General features: G+C 46.6%; 1 protein-coding gene across 1 annotated transcript in view; it reads left to right on the top strand.

Annotated features, from left to right (window-relative positions):
* Nucleotides 1-19158, top strand: part of CATIP (ciliogenesis associated TTC17 interacting protein) — a 52552-nt gene that overhangs the window by 14851 nt on the left and 18543 nt on the right. Inside the window, exons 6-8 of the mRNA XM_073634992.1 lie at nt 2874-3038; nt 6139-6260; nt 10722-10798. Coding sequence (XP_073491093.1) covers nt 2874-3038; nt 6139-6260; nt 10722-10798 — 364 coding nt within the window. The remainder of the gene's footprint in view (nt 1-2873; nt 3039-6138; nt 6261-10721; nt 10799-19158) is intronic.

Genomic DNA, 19158 nt, shown 5'->3' with positions numbered 1-19158 from the left:
CTGCATGTCATATAGAATAGAAATCGCATCAGCTGGTGTGCCGAGCTTTAGCCACTGCCTGCTATGCAATCCAAATCAAAAATAGGACTGGGAGTGAAGTGCAATAGAAGAGAATTTGCATCCAAAAATTTTCTTACATAACACAGTGAACTAATAAAAAGGAACAACAGTTTCAGGCATGCCCACCCTTCCTCAGGTTTAAGGCTCGGTTCACACTGGTTCGATGTCCGACATCGGATGTGATTCGCACCGCTCTACAGTGCAAATCGCATGCGATGTCTGTGCGATGCGAACCTAGCCATAGAGATTGTATGGCTGAATTTGCATCGCTTTCAGACCAAACTCACACAGGTCCTTTTTTTGGTTTGCGCCAGAATCGGATCGCATGGGTGTTCACACCCATGCGATCCGATTCCTGTCCGAATTGACAGGTCGCACAGATATGCGAACCGATTTGGGGGGTGTCATTACTTTTCTATTCACACTCCCAGCGGTTCGCATATGGCAGTGTGAACTGAGTCGGGTGCGATGAGGGAACCCGCAGTGGATTCGCAGGGCTTCTTGCATCGCACCAGTGTGAACTGAGCCTAAATGTATCGTTTAAGAAAACTTTTGGATTCAAATTTTCTAATATTCCACTTCGCTCCCTGTCATTATTTGATTTGGGTTATTATTATTATTATACAGGTTTTATATAGCACCAACAGTTTGTGCAGCGCTTTACAACATGAGGGCAGACATTACAGTTACATTACAATTTGGTACAAGAGGAATCAGAAGGCCCCGCTCGTTAGAGCTTACAATCTAAAAGGAAGGTCAATTGATACAAAAGTTAATAGCTGTGGGGATGAGCTGATGGAGGAAGTAAAACAGTGTTAGTTAGAAGCAGGATAGGCTTCTTTGAAGAGAAGGGTTTTCATGGATCGCCTAAAGATGGATAGATTAGGGGACAGTCAGACAGATTGGGGTAGGGAGTTCCAAAGGATGGGAAGCTCTGGAGAAACCCTGGAGGCGAGCATGGGAGGAGGTGACAAGGGAGCTATATGTAGCTTCCTCCTACACTCTAAAAACAGGTAGATTAATTATCTTCCTTCTTGTTGGAATGCATGAAGTGTTAGATATACCAATTTTTGAATACCATATATACTCGAGTATAAGCCAACTTTTTCAGCACATTTTTTATGCTGAAAAAGCCCCTCCTCGGCTTATACACGAGTGAGGGTCTCCCGCTGTGTCATGCAGTCTTAACTGTTCGGCTGTGTCATGCAACTGCAGTCTGTTCAGCGGCCGTCCGCTGTAACAAAGCCCCGCCTCCTCCTCGTCCATGATAGACGGAACACTGAACACTGATACAATGCTGGGAAACTGAATCAGTTTCTGGACGAGGAGGAGGCGGGGCTTTGTTACAGTGGACGGCAGCCGAACAGACTGCAGTTGCATGACACAGCGGGAGACACCCGCTGCCTGTAATCAAAGGTGAGGCTGCAGATGGGCACAGTGATGCTGCAGATGGGCACAGTGAGGCTGCAAATGGGCACAGTGAGGCTGCAGATGGGCACTGATGATACAGGTGGGCACAGTGAGGCTGCAGAGGCGCACAGTGAGGCTGCAGATGGGCACTGATGATACAGGTGGGCACACTGAGGCTGCAGATGGGCACTGATGATACAGGTGGGCACACTGAGGCTGCAGATGGGCACAGTGAGGCTGCAAATGGGCACAGTGAGGCTGCAGATGGGCACTGATGATACAGGTGGGCACAGCGAGGCTGCAAATGGGCACAGTGAGGCTGCAGATGGGCACTGATGATACAGGTGGGCACAGCGAGGCTGCAAATGGGCACAGTGAGGCTGCAGATTGGCACAGTGAGGCTGCAGATGGGCACTGATGATACAGGTGGGCACAGTGAGACTGCAGATGGGCACAGTGAGGCTGCAAATGGGCACAGTGAGGCTGCAAATGGGCACAGTGAGGCTGCAGATGGGCACAGTGAGGCTGCAGATGGGCACTGATGATACAGGTGGGCACAGTGAGGCTGCAAATGGGCATAGCAAGGCTGCAAATGGGTACAGTGAGGCTGCAGATGGGCACAGTGAGGCTGCAGATGGGCACTGATGATACAGGTGGGCACAGTGAGGCTGCAGATGGGCACAGTGAGGCTGCAAATGGGCACAGTGAGGCTGCAGATGGGCACAGTGAGGCTGCAGATGGGCACTGATGATACAGGTGGGCACAGTGAGACTGCAGATGGGCACAGTGAGGCTGCAAATGGGCACAGTGAGGCTGCAAATGGGCACAGTGAGGCTGCAGATGGGCACAGTGAGGCTGCAAATGGGCACAGTGAGGCTGCAAATGGGCACAGTGAGGCTGCAGATGGGCACAGTGAGGCTGCAGATGGGCACTGATGATACAGGTGGGCACAGTGGGGCTGCAAATGGGCATAACGAGGCTGCAAATGGGTACAGTGAGGCTGCAGATGGGCACAGTGAGGCTGCAGATGGGCACTGATGATACAGGTGGGCACAGTGAGGCTGCAGATGGGCACTGATGATACAGGTGGGCACAGTGAGGCTGCAGATGGGCACAGTGAGGCTGCAGATGGGCACTGATGATACAGGTGGGCACAGTGTGGCTGCAAATGGGCACAGTGAGGCTGCAGGTGGACATTGTTTACCAGTAGCTGCTGCATTTCTCACCCTAGGCTCAAGTCAATAAGTTTCCCCATTTTTTTGTGGTAAAGTGCCTCGGCTTATATTCGGGTCGGCTTATACTTGAGTATATACGGTACATGAAATAATTAAACTTACAACTTCTTTTTAATGCGTGTGATAAGATTCATGCCTAGTATATAAATTGCTGTTGTCTCTTTGTAGCAAATGCAGCAAGAAACATCATCACATGACCTGAGCTCGCTGGGCGGATTTATTTCCGAAGCATCAAACTTGCTGATAATGCGGCTTCTGGTGAGAATGAAGAATAAGCAAAACTTGGACTTCCTGGCCTTCGACGCTGAGATGAACTTGTGTATTTCTTCTTATGTGAGTAATAGGGTGACAGATGTATAATATAACACAACCAAAGAGACATTAAAAACATGTTTCAGGCATAACTGTGCACTACAGATGAATACCTCGTAGAGCGGGTAGCTAGGAAGGGAACCTTCGAATGGCTCGGAGCTTACACGGGGCTAAGGGGTTTGCCTGCCCCACATGGGAAAGTGCTGAGTCAGCTCTGCCACATAAGAGGAAGGGAAGTAAGTCCCATGATCCTCCATATGAGGGAGTATCAGACTATTTTGTTTGCTCCTAGGCTGATCGGCGCACCAGCAAGAAAAGCAAAGCTGAGCATGTGCTGCTGGAAATGTGGGTGTTAAAGCAGAAGTAAGAAGGGAAGAAAGCTCCAAACCAGCATAGTGTAGCACAATTTATTAAAGTGGTTGTAAAGGTTCGTTTTTTTTTTTTTTATAAATAACAAACATGTCATACTTTCCTCCGCTGTGCATTTGGTTATGCACACAATGGCCCCAATCCTCCTCTTCTGGGGTCCCTCCGCGGCGCTCTTGGCTCCTACTCTTCTCAAGTGTCCCGTCGGAGAGCGTTTCTCACCTGCGCAGGCACGCTCCCGTGTCCTGCTGCTGCGTCCGTAGACATAGACAGCAGAACTCGGCTCCACCCCCCCGAGTCATTGGATTTGATTGACAGGAGCGGGAGCCAATGGCTACTCTGCTATCAATCTATCCAATCAGGACACGAGACACCGGCCGGAGCTGGTGGGAATTACGGGGCTCAGGTAAGTATAATGGGGGCTCGGGGGCGCTGCTGCAGCACAGAAGGTTTTTTCACCTTAAAGTGATTGTAAACCTTTGTTTTTCTTTTTTTTTTTTTTTAAATAACAAACATATCATACATACCTCCACTTTACAGTTCGTTTTGCACAGTGTGGCCCCAATCCTCATCTTCTGGGGTCCCCCCCAGAAGACAGGATGCTCGCAGCTCCTCCTCGCATTGGTAAACCCCCTGGGAGAAGCGATCTCCCGGAGGGGTTACCGTGCGGGCACGCTCCCGAGTCCAGCATTTGCGTCCATAGACACAGAATGCCAGACTCGGCCCCGCCCCCCGGCGCCCGCATCATTGGATTTGATTGACAGCAGGTGGAGCTGCGCTGCTATCAATCTGTCCAATCAAGACCTGAGAACCCCGGGCAGAGAGGTAAAGCGCGTCTCCGCCGAGGGAGGGAACGGGCTCAGGTGAGTATTTGCTGGTTTGGCGCTTTCTTCCCTTCCTATTTTACAGATTGTGAATTTCCAGCCCACAAATGAAAGCAACCTTACCAGCACCACAGTGTCAGACATTTTCTACTAATTGACATTTTTATTCCTATACCTCCAATTTTACTGATTTAAAAAAAAAAATGTTACATTCCTGGCACATGTCGGGAATGTAACTGTCACATTGATTGTGCTCTCAACCAAACTGTCAAACCATCCAATGGCTGGTGTCATAACTGATCACATGTGCAGCATCATGGCAGTTGAAGATTAGACAGAGGCCAAGATGGCAGCTTCCTTGGCTGAAAACAATAGGAGGGTTTACTTCCACTTAATACTGCGGCAGGTCGGCCCTCCTGCGTGAACCGTGCGTGTGAGATTGGGGCCGCAGGTCCAGCGGACTCGATGTCCCGTTCTGACAGTGATTGGGAAAAGTGATCTCTGTCATTTCCCTGGCAGCCCTACAGTTAGAACACACCCAGGGAACACACTTAACCCCTTGATCACGCCCTAGTGTTGACCCCTTCCCTGCCAGTATCATTTTTACATTGACCAGTGCATTTTTATAGCAATGTAATAATGTCACTGGTCCCCAAAAAGTGTAATTTGGGGTCAGATTTGTCCGCCGCAATGTTGCAGTCCTGCTAAAGATCGAAGATTGCCGCCATTACCAATAGAAAAAAAATACATGTCCATAAATCTATCCCTTAGTTTGTAGACGCAATAACTTTCGCGCAAACCAATCAATATACGCCTATTGTGATTTTTTTTTTTTTACCAAAAATATGTAGAAGAATATATATCGACCTAAACTGAGGAAGAAATTTTTTTTTATATTTTTTTGGGGATATTTATTATAACAGAAAGTAAAAAATATTGTTTTTTTTTTTCAAAATTGTCGCTCTTTTTTTGTTTATATCGCAAAAAATAAAACCTGCAGAGGTGATCAAATACAACGAAAAGAAAGCTCTATTTGTGGGGGGGGGAAAGGATGGAGAATTTTGTTTGGGTGCAACGTCGCACGACCGTGCAATTGTCAGTTAAAGCGACTCAGTGCCGTGTCACAAAAAATGGCCTGGTCATGAAGTGGGTGAATCCTTCCGGGGCTGAAGTGGTTAAAGTGAACCTGTTGCTTTTCTCTGCATAGACAAAAAGCTCAGGTCTGGTTTTTGGGTTTACTTTCCCCTTTAAGAAAAAATCTGCCAGCAGGTTGGGTGTTTTCGTGGCAGTCTCTTCTGCCAAAAAAACTCCCTTATCTACCCGCTTTTAAAAATCTGTAAACTGAGACCCTCTTCAGAATTTGCTACATAATTTGCTTATTGCACACCTTTGTACAATACAGTGCATCGGTTCTAATTTATATCACTGGCTTGGGACTGGCAAGGAGGTGAGGAGCTCCCGTCCTTTTTTTTTTCCCCACCATTGCCCCTTTCTACCTTTTTTTTCTCTTGGTCTCAGGAAAACTTGTCAGAAGTGATTCATGCTGATAGGAAGGAAGCAGCAGACAGAAATGACACTTAGAGCTCTGGACTGAGACAAGCACACACTATAGAGCAGGGGTTCTCAACTCCAGTCTTCAGGACCCACCAACAGGCCAGATTTTAAGTATTACCTTGGGGAGATGCAAACTAGAATACTGCAATCACTGAGCAGCAAATTATATCACCTGTGATGTATTTCAATTATCTTGTAAACCTGGCCTTTTGCTGGGTCCTGGGGACAGGAGTTGAGAACCACTGCTATAGAGGGATATGCTTTGTTCATATTTTATGTCTGAGGTTTACAACCACTTTTAGGCCTCATCACAGAACGTGATTATAACTCAGTATTCTGTGCCGTGCTCAATTTATGTTTTATTCTGTATCTTCCAGAGTGATCTTGGATCCCGTCCTCAGGATATTGGGAAAGACACGGTGGAAGTTTACGGTATAGAGAGAACTATTTACTCTGAGGATATCCCTAACACTTGGCAGTACTACTTCCTATCAGATGGGTAAGGGAAGAGGCATTGTTGTACTTGAAGTGTTTTTATCATTTTTTTTATCTCACTGTAATCAGATTGGTTTATGCTCTCTTGTTGTTTCCCAAGTCCTACTTCATAGAAGTCATTCATTCCATATGCACTGATGATACCCAACAAGCCATGCTGACATAAGGATCAGTTACTGCATGGTTGCCATGGCAACAAAGGGATCCATCCCCTTTCTATGGCGATGGAGGGAGTGTGTCAGAAACCATGAAATCAAACCAAAACAGAATTATAGTTAAATCACACTTGTTTAATAATAAAAGTAAGAACAAACGTAGTCAAAACAGAGCCAAAGTTCAGTAACCGGAACGGATAGTCAGCCAAGGCAGAAGTCAGGGCTCAATGTAGTGGAACAGCAAGCAGGATCTGGAGCCAGAAGGGATGTCAGCAAAGCAAGTCTTTAAACAGGAACTCAGGAGAGGCTCTGTGATATTGACCAAGGCGAAGGCAGAGATCCTGTGGACTGAACGGCTTAAGTAGGCAGGACTGACGAGCAGGATCATCAACAGCTGAATAACTGTGCAGAGAAATAGGAGCTGGCAATTAGCCGACAGCTAAGCGGCCAGCTCAGAGAAAGAAGGGCTGAGCCCAGCCCTGACAGAGTGGCACTATTGCCATGAACCTATATCCTTGGTGTTCTCATTTTAATAGTGATGGCTATGCACTGCTGCCATGGCAATGGAGATATTGAACCCCTTGCCTTTGCAAAGTGAATATGTGTCACAATGCAATTGCCAAGGTGACAGATGAATGCACCCTGTTGCCATGACAGCAGAGCCTCTTGCTATGGTGCCCTGTTGCCGTAGCAATTAAGGAATCTACCCCTTTACATGGTGGCGGGTATACATCCTGTTCATTTCCTGCATAGAAAGAAATTAGACCGAGTTAAAGGTTCTGCATTGCAAGCTGCTCAGGTTTCTACTGCATTGCATGATGCTGCCATTATAACATGTTTTAGGCACTGGGAGCCAGAGAAGAAGTATTTAGCCACTTTATGAAACCTAGAATAAGAGCACACAGAAAATAAGACCTCAGAATAGTGAGTATTATAATTCAGTGAGTAGACAGGTGAAAAGGTAGGATGCAGAGCCGCCGTAGTGAATAATGGCACCACCCTGTTGCATTATAAATCCTTAATGCTGGCCTTCCCCATTATAAAGAGGAACTTCGGTCTGTTGAAAAAAAATTAAAGTCAGCAGCTACGAATCCCTTACTTTTAACTAACAGACACTTGCCAGCCCAGGAGTCCTACTGTGTCATCACTGGAGCCAATCCTTTGTCCGGCTTCAGATTCATGATGCCGCCATCTTGGATGTGGGAACTGGCTGTTACTTCCAGCTTCTTCACAGCCAACTCCCCACTGCGAATGGGCAAGATCTTGCTGTGTTTTCAGACTGGTCCCGCAGCCTCCTGGAACATGCAATGTGTTTCCCAGGAGGCTGCAGGCAGGAAGTTCTCTCCTAGGTGAGAATTTCACGTTTAGGTGGAAGATGCTGGACTGGTGCCACTGGAGGCTGCCTAGTGGCAGATTGCTGTGTGGAGGGTATATAGGCTATTGCTTCCATTGGGTTATCTCCCAATAGTAGGTGGTAGGTGATAGACTCTGTTGGGGTCTAGGGCTGCTACCTTTCTGATAAAGACAATGGGGGGGGGGGGGGCGTTACTGCGGGGAACACTTGGGTGATTGGAGAGGAGTGCCAGATGTCCAAAAAAAAGGTCTCACCTATTGATTTTTATAGTTTGTTGAAGATAAAATGCATTTGGGGGGGAATTGCATTCCCCTTTTTCAGAGCTGTATTTCTTATAGTTAGACTCTGAGAGGGTTAAATGTATTTGATCAGCGGCTCTGCAGTATGATCACAACCCCAGCATACTGCAGAGCTGCTGATCGAATATATTTAACCCTCTCAGAGTCTAACTAGGAGGGCCCGGCTCGTAGAAGTTACATTCTAAAGAGAGGGGGTGGTGGTACAAAAGGTAATAGCTGCAGGGAATAATTTGATGGGGGTGGCTTGGGTACAGTTCTTAGGTGGGTGTGGGATAGGCTTCCCTAAATAAATGAGTTTTCAGGGATCTCCTAAAGGCAGACAGGGTAGGGGCTGATCGGACACACTGGGGCAGGGAGTTCCAGAGGATGGGAGAGGCTCTGGAGAAGTCCCGAAGGCGAGCATGGGAGGTGGTAACAAGGGAGCTAGAGAGCAGGAGGTCCTGGGAGGAACAGAGGGGACGTTTTGGGCGATATCTGCAGATAAGGTTGGTGATGTAGATGGGGCGATGTTGTGAATGGCCTTGTAGGTTTATATGTATCCTTCCCTGGTTCCTTCTTTCCTACTTTAATATCCTAATGACATTTTTTGCATTGAAAACTATAATCTGGAGTTTTGGTTTGAAATAATGAATTATTAAAGTGGAACTTTAATTAAAATATAAAAATTGTGGACAGGCAGGATTTTTAAAGTGGTTCTAAAGGCTTCAGTATGCAGTTTCCCCCGCAATACCTACCAGAGCCCGATGCGCACAAGAGCGGCTGCTCTTCCGGGTATCTGCCTCCTCATTGGCTGAGCGATGGAAGCCATTGGATCCTACTGCTGTTGATTACAGCCAGTAAGGAGGGAGCGGTGGGGGGGGGGGGGGGGGGCTCAGGAGCGAGCATGCGCAAGTGCCTCCTAAGCAAGCAGCTTACTGCAGGGATACTCAGAGAATAGGAGGAGCCAGGAGCGCCGGTGGGGGACCTGAGAAGAGGAGGATTGGGGCTGCTCTGTGCAAAACCACTGCACAGAGCAGGTAAGTATGACATGTTTGGTTTTTTTTTTATCTACCTTTTTATCAGTTTAATGCATAAGAGACATCATGGGGGAGATTTACAAAAACTGGAGCACTCAGAATCTGGTGCAGGTGTGTATGGTAGCCAATCGGCTTCTAGCGTCAGCTTTTGTAATTTAGCTTTGATAATAAAACCTGGAAGCTGATTGGTTACTGTGCAGAGCTGTACCAGATTTTGCACGCTCCAGGTTTAGTACAGTAAATCTCCTCCATCATGTCTCTTCTGCATTAATCTTCCCTTACCTGCCTGTCCACACTGTACACTGAGCTGCGTATCCGCAACTTAGTGTAGAAATTTGGCAATGCTGAATGACTGAACTCCCGCACATGCAGGGGAGTGACATCATCTCGGGCCGGCAAATAAAGGGGGAGGGGCCAACAACTGGAAGCTGCTGGCGGGGAGCCCTGGGGGATCACCGCACTAGAGAACAGGTGATTATAGTTTCACTTTCAGCGGAGTTCCACACAGTACAGTTAGAAAATAGATTTAGCAAATGTTCAATACCGTATATACTCGAGTATAAGTCGAGTTTTTCAGCACATTTTTTTGTGCTGAAAGTTCCCCCCTCGACTTATACTTGAGTCAAGCACTTTTCTGCAGCAAAAAATTTCATTTTCTGAACCGAATTTGGGGCCCCGTATCTCAGGGACACTTAGTGCTAGAAACTCCAAATTTGGTGTGCAAACCCAGTGGAACTGGTTCCACAACATATCCAAAGATAGAGTTCCTAGCACTAAGTGGGCCTGAGATACGGGGCCTCAAAATCCGTTCAGAAAATGTCATTCTCTGCTGCAGAAAAGTGCTTGACATTTTCTGAACCGACTTTGGGGCCCTGTATCTCAGGGCCACTTAGTGCTAGGAACACCAACTTTGGTGTGCAAACCCAATGGAACTGGTACCATAACATATCCAAAGATGGAGTTCCTAGCTCCAAGTGGGCCTGAGATAGGGGGCCCCAAACCCGGTTCGGAAAATGCCATTCTCTGCTACAGAAAAGTGCTTGACATTTTCTGAACCGATATTTGGGGCCCTGTATCTCGGGGCCACTTGGTGCTAAAATCCCCAGCTTTGGATATTTTATGGTGCTACTTCCACTGGGTTAGCACACCAAATTTGGGGTTCTTAGCACTAAGTGGCCCCAAGATACGGGGCCCCAAATTTGGTCAACTGTGTCCATCTGCAGCAATTTCATTTTGGGACCCTTTGGGTTCAGAGACCCCAAATTTTGGCTGCAGCTAGGGGGCATCTAGGAACCCTTAACTACTGAGTTTGAAGTTCGGGGGACCTATGGCTGCAAATGGGCACAGTGAGGCTGCAAATGGGCACAGTGTGGCTGCAAATGGACATTGTTGACCCTCTTTTGCACTTACAGTAGCTGTGCATTTCTCACCCTCGTCTTATACTCGGGTCAATAAGTTTTTCCCATTTTTTTGTGGTAAATTAGGGCCTCGACTTATACTCGGAACGACTTATACTCAAGTATATACGGTAAATTTGTGTGTGACCACATAGAAACATTTACCTATACTCCGTTATGAGTCAGACAACCCTATGACAATGATCCAACCAACCAATGTATCTATTTTCCATTTTTTTTATAGGCATTTGGCTAGTCGGGTACAGATCGGCTCTCCTGTTTTTGTCAAACTAATGGAAATGCCCATATTGTCTGAGCCAGGTAGGACAAACATGTCATCTGGGGATTTCCTGAACTGTGAACAGGTTGAAACAGTGAAATTCAATTTGTGCCAAAATTGTTAATTCACGTCCTATGTTCAGTTCTCACTATTTGTATGAAGTGTTAGTTTTGTGTCAAGTCATGTCTGATCAACCACATTGGAAGCAGCGATCTCTCTACGGTAGTCCGACATGCCTCTCTGCTGAGTCAGACCTATAGCTCTGCAACCAGTAAAGCCACAACAAAAACAAGTAAGTTGAGAAATGAAGTTCTGTGTAATAAAAATGGAATGACACAGGGAAAAGTATTGAACATGCTAACTGAAATGTATTTAATACTTGGTACAAAATCCTTTGTTGGTAAATGACAGCTTCAAGACTTGAAATAACACTCCTAAAGCCACATCTGTATAAACTTGATTGGAAGAGAGAAGAGGTAAAGGGCCACAGGGCCCTAAATCAGACTTTACAGGCAAAAATGGACAATGATATAGTACAAAAATATATTTTATTAACAATAAGTTATATCAAACAGGTCAAGTAAAAAAGAATTAAAAACATACAATAGGCATAGGATAGTAATGAGTATCTAGTGTAAACAAAAGAGTTGACACCAATTACACGACAGTGAGCCCCTGTACGTCAACGTGTTTCGCTGTTTTGCTTGATCAGGACACACTTGGGGGGGTAGTTGAAAGGAACAGGTCTCACTATCAATGATAAAATAAATCTATCAGACATTGTATTACAATAACATATAATACATTTTTCTTTCTCGAACATCACGGGACACAGAGCCACAGTAATTACTGATGGGTTATATAGGTATCACTGGTGATTGGACACTGGCACACCCTATCAGGAAGTTCAACCCCCTATATAATCCCTCCCCCTTGCAGGGATACCTCAGTTTTTACGCCAGTGTCTTAGGTGATGGACGTTTAAAGATGTCCTGTGCTGAGCTCCAAAGGGAATATCCTAAGATCCTATACTGGGGCAAGCCAGGCGAACCGGATCCATTCAAAGTGTCTTTTCATGGCCGAATTGAATGGTACCCAGGCCTCGTGTCCGAAGAAACGAGGTTTTACCCGTAATGCTTCTCTTTTTAGAGAGCTGGACCCCGCAGATCAGAAAATGGCTTTAAACTTCCTCATTTCTGGCGAGGTGCTTTACGGTCCCAGAACTGTTGGATCCCCCTACTGATGGGGGCCCCAGTCTCTGACGGTTTTTTCAAACGGAGCCCACCGTGAGAGGTGAAGATTGGGTCTGTGTAAACGGCACCCTGCGGCTGGATAAGGTAAGAGGAGATTCCACAGAATTTTTGAGTTCTAGTGGCTTTTCTCCTTTAAGGTAAATGCATGCTATGCCTATTGTGACCACCGGGGGCTGCCAAGAGCACAAACCTACACATGCTGAATGTCTGTCTCAGGTGTTGTAATCGCTGTGTATGTCCCAGCGTATCAAGCAGGCTGCAAGCAGGTAAGGTGGATGGGGGGATTTCTCATGTTTGAATGTTCCCCCCCAGGCTAGAGAGGGGCCACAGGGGTCTAGAAAGTGGTTATACCACCCGGGCTCTGTGGCCTAATGGCCACCATCTCTGAAGATAGCCGTTCAGGCAAATCTTGTTACCAGTCTCCCTCCTCCCCCCCCCCCCCATCCCCAGCCTTTTCTCCAGAGCATGCCAGGAGAGTCGGCAGTGCGGGAAGCGCTCGTTTTTTTCAAAACTCGAGGGGGGGGGGCGGTAGAGGAGGGGGCGGGATGTCAGCACAGAGTGTTTAGACTCCCACTCAGGCCAGCTGCAGGCTATTAAAGGCACTCTGTACAGGTGCACTCAGCCTTCTGAGAGACACAGAGCTGACGGTCGCATGTAAGGTGGGACACAGGCATTCTCCTAGGCAGCATTTACTGAAGTAACACCAGACTGCGCATTGGGTAGCAAGGCTTTTAGCCAGACTACATCGCTCAGCGGACAGTGTTCATTTGTATACCTCACACCTTGTTGCTTTGCACTATGGGTAGAAGAGGTTCAAGCACCCCAGGAACCAGAGACACTAGGGGATCTCGTTCAGGTTCTGAGGGCCCCCTGTCGGCAGCATCCTTCCCCCCTAAAGATGGGCCAGGGACGGATAGCCAGGGAGAGCCATCGGGGTCAGGGGCTACACCTGCTTCTGGCACTTCAGCCCCTGTATATATTACACAAGAGGTTTTTTCCTCAACCATTAATGGTCTAGAGGAAAGATTAATGGCCGTGATTACGTCTTCACTCAGTGGAAGAAAACGCACTAGGCTTTCCTCTGTTCCCCAAGACCCTCAGACAGAGGAGCTCTGGGATAAAGGAGATGAATCCCTTTCAGAGGATCGGGATGGGATGGATGATTCCTCTTCGGAGGATTCAGGTGGAGAGGGACCCTCTGCGACTTCCCAAGAGGAGAAAGTCTTAGTGCAGATCCTCACGGGATTGGTCCGCTCCATATTTAAGTTGCCCATACCTGAAACTGCTAAAGAATCCTCTTCTGCTTTGGGGTCACTGAAACCTTTCCAAGCAGCACATGCTTTTCCTGTTCATACTTTACTTGAAAAGCTTATTTATTCTGAGTGGGATCACCCAGACAAACGTTTTTTTCCGCCGAGAAAGTTTTCAACACTTTATCCGATGGAAGAAAAGTTTATTAAAATGTGGGGAATACCAGCTATTGATGCCGCCATTTCCTCCATAAATAATAGCCTGACTTGTCCTGTAGACAATGCTCAGATGCTCAGGGATCCTGTAGATAAAAGGATGGAATCCCTATTGAAGGATGTTTTCTCCTTAGCAGGATCAGTGGCCCAACCTGCAATAGCAGCGATTGGAGTCTGTCAATACTTAGGAGACCATGTTAAGCAGGTCATCAAAGTATTACCTGAACAGCAGGCCCAGGGGTTTGCTAACCTTCCAGCGGCCTTATGCTTTGTGGTTGACGCCATTAGAGATTCTATCGTGCAAACCTCCCGTCTTTCACTGGGGTTGGTGCATATACGTAGAATCCTATGGTTGAAAAATTGGTCAGCCGAAGCACCATGTAAGAAGCTACTGGCTGGGTTTCCATTTCGTGGTGCAAGGTTGTTTGGAGAGGACTTGGATAACTATATCAAGAGAATCTCTTGTGGGAAAAGCACTCTCTTACCTGTCAAGAAGAAGAGTAAGCGTCCCTCTTTCAAACGGACTCTTTCCCCAGCGCCGGGGGCTTCAGCCTCCAGGCAGTCTCGACGGCCGCCTCCATCGGGGTCCAGAGACAAGAGTCAACTCCAGGGACAAAAGAAGTCCTGGGGAAAGAAGCCTACTAGGCAAAACACTAAGACCTCTGCATGAGGGGGCGCCCCCGCTCACTCGAGTGGGGGGAAGACTGCGACAATTCTCAGAGCTCTGGCAGGAGGACTTCCAGGACAGATGGGTAGTCTCCACGGTAACCTTAGGGTACAAGCTGGAGTTTCAGGAATTCCCTTCTCCTCGGTTCCTCAGATCAAATGTTCCCAGAGACCCAGAGAAGAAGCAGTCGCTCCTTCTAGCGTTAGAGCGACTTTTGTCGCAGGAGGTCATTATGATAGTTCCCGCAAAGGACCAGGGATTGGGCTTCTATTCCAACCTTTTTACGGTCCAAAAGCCAAATGGGGATGTCAGGCCCATTTTGGACTTAAGGGATCTGAACCGATTCCTAAGGATTCAATCCTTCCGCATGGAATCAATTCGAACAGTAGTTCCCACCCTGCAGGGAGGAGAATTTCTGGCATCAATAGACATCAGAGATGCATATCTGCATGTGCCCATTTTTCCTGCTCATCAGAAGTTTCTGCGCTTCGAGGTAGGAGGGCGCCATTTCCAGTTTATGGCTCTGCCCTTTGGGATAGCCACTGCACCTCGAGTGTTCACAAAGATCTTGGCTCCTCCTCTGGCCAGATTAAGGGCTCAGGGTATAGCTGTCATAGCATACCTAGACGACCTGCTCTTGATAGACCGGTCGGTAGCCTCTTTGAATGGAAACTTGAGGACCACGGTCAGGTATCTAGAACACCTGGGTTGGATCCTCAACTTAGAAAAGTCTTTCCTAAAACCAGTAAGAAGACTGGAATATTTAGGTCTGATTATACATACAAGCCAGGAGAAAATATTTCTACCCCAGGCAAAGATCACTGCTTTGAGAGAGCTGATTCTGACAGTAAGGACCAAGAAGGGTCCCTCAGTCCGCCTTTGTATGAGGCTACTAGGGAAGATGGTGTCTTCATTCGAAGCAGTTCCCTATGCTCAGTTTCACTCAAGAATGTTGCAACACAGTATTCTGTCGACCTGGAACAAGAAGGTTCAGGCATTAGACTTTCCGATGCACCTGTCGCATGCGGTGCGTCAGAGCCTCAATTGGTGGCTCATACCCGAAAACCTGCAGAAGGGGAAATCCTTTCTACCGGTTACCTGGACGGTGGTAACAACAGATGCCAGTCTGTCAGGTTGGGGAGCAGTTCTGGAACAGGCTGCGGTCCAAGGAGTATGGTCCAAGACAGAGAGGACCTTACCCATCAACATTCTGGAGATCCGGGCGATACATCTAGCTCTAAAAGCCTGGACTATCAGGCTACAGGGTTGTCCGGTCAGGATCCAGTCCGACAATGCCACAGCAGTGGCTTATGTCAATCATCAGGGAGGCACCCGGAGCCGAGCTGCTCAAAAAGAGGTGAACCAGATCTTAGTCTGGGCAGAGATGCATGTGCCATGCATATCGGCAGTTTTCATCCCGGGAATAGAGAATTGGCAGGCGGACTATCTAAGTCGCCAGCAGTTACTTCCAGGGGAATGGTCTCTGCATCCCGACGTCTTTTGGGCCATATGCCAAAGATGGGGGGTTCCAGATGTAGATCTCTTTGCATCCCGATTCAACAAAAAGATAGACAGATTTGTGGCAAGGACAAAAGATCCTCTTGCATGCGGGACGGATGCGTTGGTGATTCCGTGGCATCGGTTCTCACTGATTTACGCATTCCCGCCTATTCTGCTACTACCACGACTCCTTCGCAGGATCAGGCAGGAAAGGAAGTCGGTACTTCTGGTGGCCCCCGCTTGGCCCAGAAGGACTTGGTATGCAGAAATAGTAAGGATGACGGTAGGTTCCCCGTGGACACTACCGGAACGCCCAGACCTGTTATCTCAAGGTCCAGCGTTCCATCCTGCCTTACAAACGCTAAATTTGACGGTTTGGCTATTGAGACCCACGTTCTGAAGAGTCGTGGGCTCTCAGGTCCTGTCATATCTACCTTGATTAATGCAAGGAAGCCAGCTTCCAGGATGATTTATCATAGAGTCTGGAAAGCTTATATAACCTGGTGTGAATCCAGAGGTTGGCATCCCAGGAAATATGTCATAGGTAGAATCCTTGATTTTCTACAGATGGGATTAGAGATGAAGCTGGCCTTGAGTACCATCAAGGGCCAGGTCTCTGCTTTATCAGTATTATTTCAGCGGCCACTTGCTTCGCATTCTTTGGTCCGAAACTTTATGCAGGGGGTGATGCGTCTTAATCCTCCGGTTAAAGCGCCCCTAAACCCCTGGGACTTGAATTTGGTCCTGGCTGTGTTACAGAAACGGCCTTTTGAACCAATAAGTCAGATTCCTTTGGTCTTGTTGACAAGGAAATTAATTTTTCTGGTGGCCATCTCTTCTGCTAGAAGAGTATCAGAATTAGCAGCTCTTTCCTGTAAGGAGCCTTATTTGATTATACACAAGGATAGAGTGGTACTACGCTCTCATCCTAGTTTTTTACCGAAGGTGGTTTCTGATTTTCATTTAAACCAAGACATTGTTCTACCTTCCTTTTTTCCAGATCCCTGTTCTCCGGAAGAGAGATCTCTACATTCGTTGGATGTAGTAAGAGCAGTTAAGGCCTATCTAGGGGCAACTACTCAGATCCGCAAGACGGATGTTTTGTTTGTGCTGCCAGAGGGTCCCAATAGAGGACAGGCAGCGTCAAAAGCTACCATTTCTAAATGGATTCGACAGTTGATCATTCAAGCTTACGGTTTGAAACAGAAGATTCCTCCGTTTCAGATCAGGGCACATTCCACAAGGGCTATTGGTGCTTCTTGGGCAGTGCATCACCGGGCCTCTATGGCTCAAATCTGCAAGGCCGCAACCTGGTCTTCAGTTCATACATTCACCAGATTCTATCAGGTGGATGTGAGAAGGCATGAGGATATCGCCTTTGGGCGTAGTGTGCTGCAGGCAGCGGTACAGGGTCCTCAGGTCTGATTGCACCCTACTTGGTCGTGGTTCCCCCCCCCTCAGGTAGCATTGCTCTGGGACATCCCATCAGTAATTACTGTGGCTCTGTGTCCCGTGATGTTCGAGAAAGAAAATAGGATTTTTTAAAACAGCTTACCTGTAAAATCCTTTTCTTTCGAAGGACATCACGGGACACAGAGGTCCCACCCCTCTTCTAATACACTATATTGCTTGGCTACAAAACTGAGGTATCCCTGCAAGGGGGAGGGATTATATAGGGGGTTGAACTTCCTGATAGGGCGTGCCAGTGTCCAATCACCAGTGATACCTATATAACCCATCAGTAATTACTGTGGCTCTGTGTCCCGTGATGTCCTTCGAAAGAAAAGGATTTTACAGGTAAGCTGTTTTAAAAAATCCTATTTTTTATTATTATATGTTATTGTAATACAATGTCTGATGGATTTATTTTATCTTTGATAGTGAGACCTGTTCCTTTCAACTACCTCAAAGTGTGTCCTGACGAAGTGAAACGCGTTGACGCACAGGGGCTCACTGTAGTTTATTTGGTGTCAACTCTCTTGTTTACACTAGATACTCATTACTATCATTACTATTGATATGACTTATTGTTAATAAAATATATTTTTTTACTATATCATTGCCCATTTTTGCCTGTAAAGTCCAATTTACGACAGCTTCAAGATGCCTCCTGTATGGAAAAACGAGTCGCATGCATTGCTCAGGTGGGATTTTGGCCCATTCTTCCACACAAACAGTCTTCAAATCTTGAAGGTTTCGTGGGCCTCTTCTATGAACTCTTATCTTTAGTTTTTTTCCATAGATTTTCTATTGGATCCAAGTCAGGTGATTGGCTGGGCCATTCTAGCAGCTTTATTTTATTTCTTTGAAACCTATTAAGAGTTTCCTTGGCTTTGTGTTTGGGATAATTGTCTTGCTGAAATGTCCTCCCTCATTTCATCTTCATCATCCTGGTAGAGGGCAGATTTTTATCCAGAATGTCTTGGTACATTTTTCCATTCATCCTTCCTTCAATGATATGAAGTTTGCCAGGACCATATGCTGAAAAACAGCCCCGCCCACACCATGATGTCCCCACCTCCAAACCTCACAGTTGGTATGGGGGGTGTTTTTGGGGTGATGTGCCATTTGACCTCCAAACATGGTGTGTATTATGGCATCCAAAGAGTTCAATTTTGGTCTCATCTGACTAGACTATATTCTCCCCGTATTTCACAGACTTGTCTAAATGTCGTGCAGCAAACTTTAACTGGTTCAACACCGGGCAATTTCACCCCCTTCCTTCCCAGGCCAATTTTTAGTTTTCAGCGCTGTCGCACTTTAAACGTCAATTGTGCAGTCGTGCGACGTTGTACCCAAAAAAAATTGACGTCCTTTTTTCACCACAAATAGAGCTTTTTTTTGGTGGTATTTGATCGCCTCTACGGTTTTTATTTTTTGCGCTATAAACAAAAGAAGAGCGACAATTTTGAAAAAAACACAATATTTTTTACTTTTTGCTATAATAAATAGCCCAGTTTTTTTTTTTAAAAACACATTTTTTCCTCAGTTTCGGCCGATACGTATTCTTCTACATATTTTTGGTAAAAAAAAATCGCAATAAGCGTATATTGATTGGTTTGCGCAAAAGTTATAATGTCTACAAAATACGGGATAGATTTATGGCATTTTTAAAAAAAAAAAATTTTTTTTATTTTTTTAGCGGCGATCGCAATTTTTTTTGGTGACTGCAACATTATGGCGGACACATCGGACACTTTTGACACATTTTTGGGACCAATCACATTTATACAGCGATCAATGCTATAAAATTGCATTGATTACTGTGTAAATATGACAGGCAGTGAAGGGGTTAACCACTAGGGGGCGGGGAGGGGTTAAGTATGTTTCCTAGGGAATGATTCTAACTGAAGGGGGAGGGGACGCACTAGGGGAGGAGACCGATCAGTGTTCCTCCGTTCTGGGAACACAGATCGCTCTCCTCAGAGCTGACAGGCTGTGGATCTGTGTGTTTACACACACAGATCCACATGCCGGCCCGGTTAACGGGCAATTGCGGGTGCCCGGCGGACATC

The sequence above is a fragment of the Aquarana catesbeiana genome, linkage group LG06 (assembly GCF_042186555.1).
Source record: "Aquarana catesbeiana isolate 2022-GZ linkage group LG06, ASM4218655v1, whole genome shotgun sequence".
Taxonomy (NCBI): domain Eukaryota; kingdom Metazoa; phylum Chordata; class Amphibia; order Anura; family Ranidae; genus Aquarana; species Aquarana catesbeiana.
The sequence above is the reverse complement of the archived record's forward strand: the minus strand, read 5'-3'. Positions and strand labels throughout refer to the sequence as shown.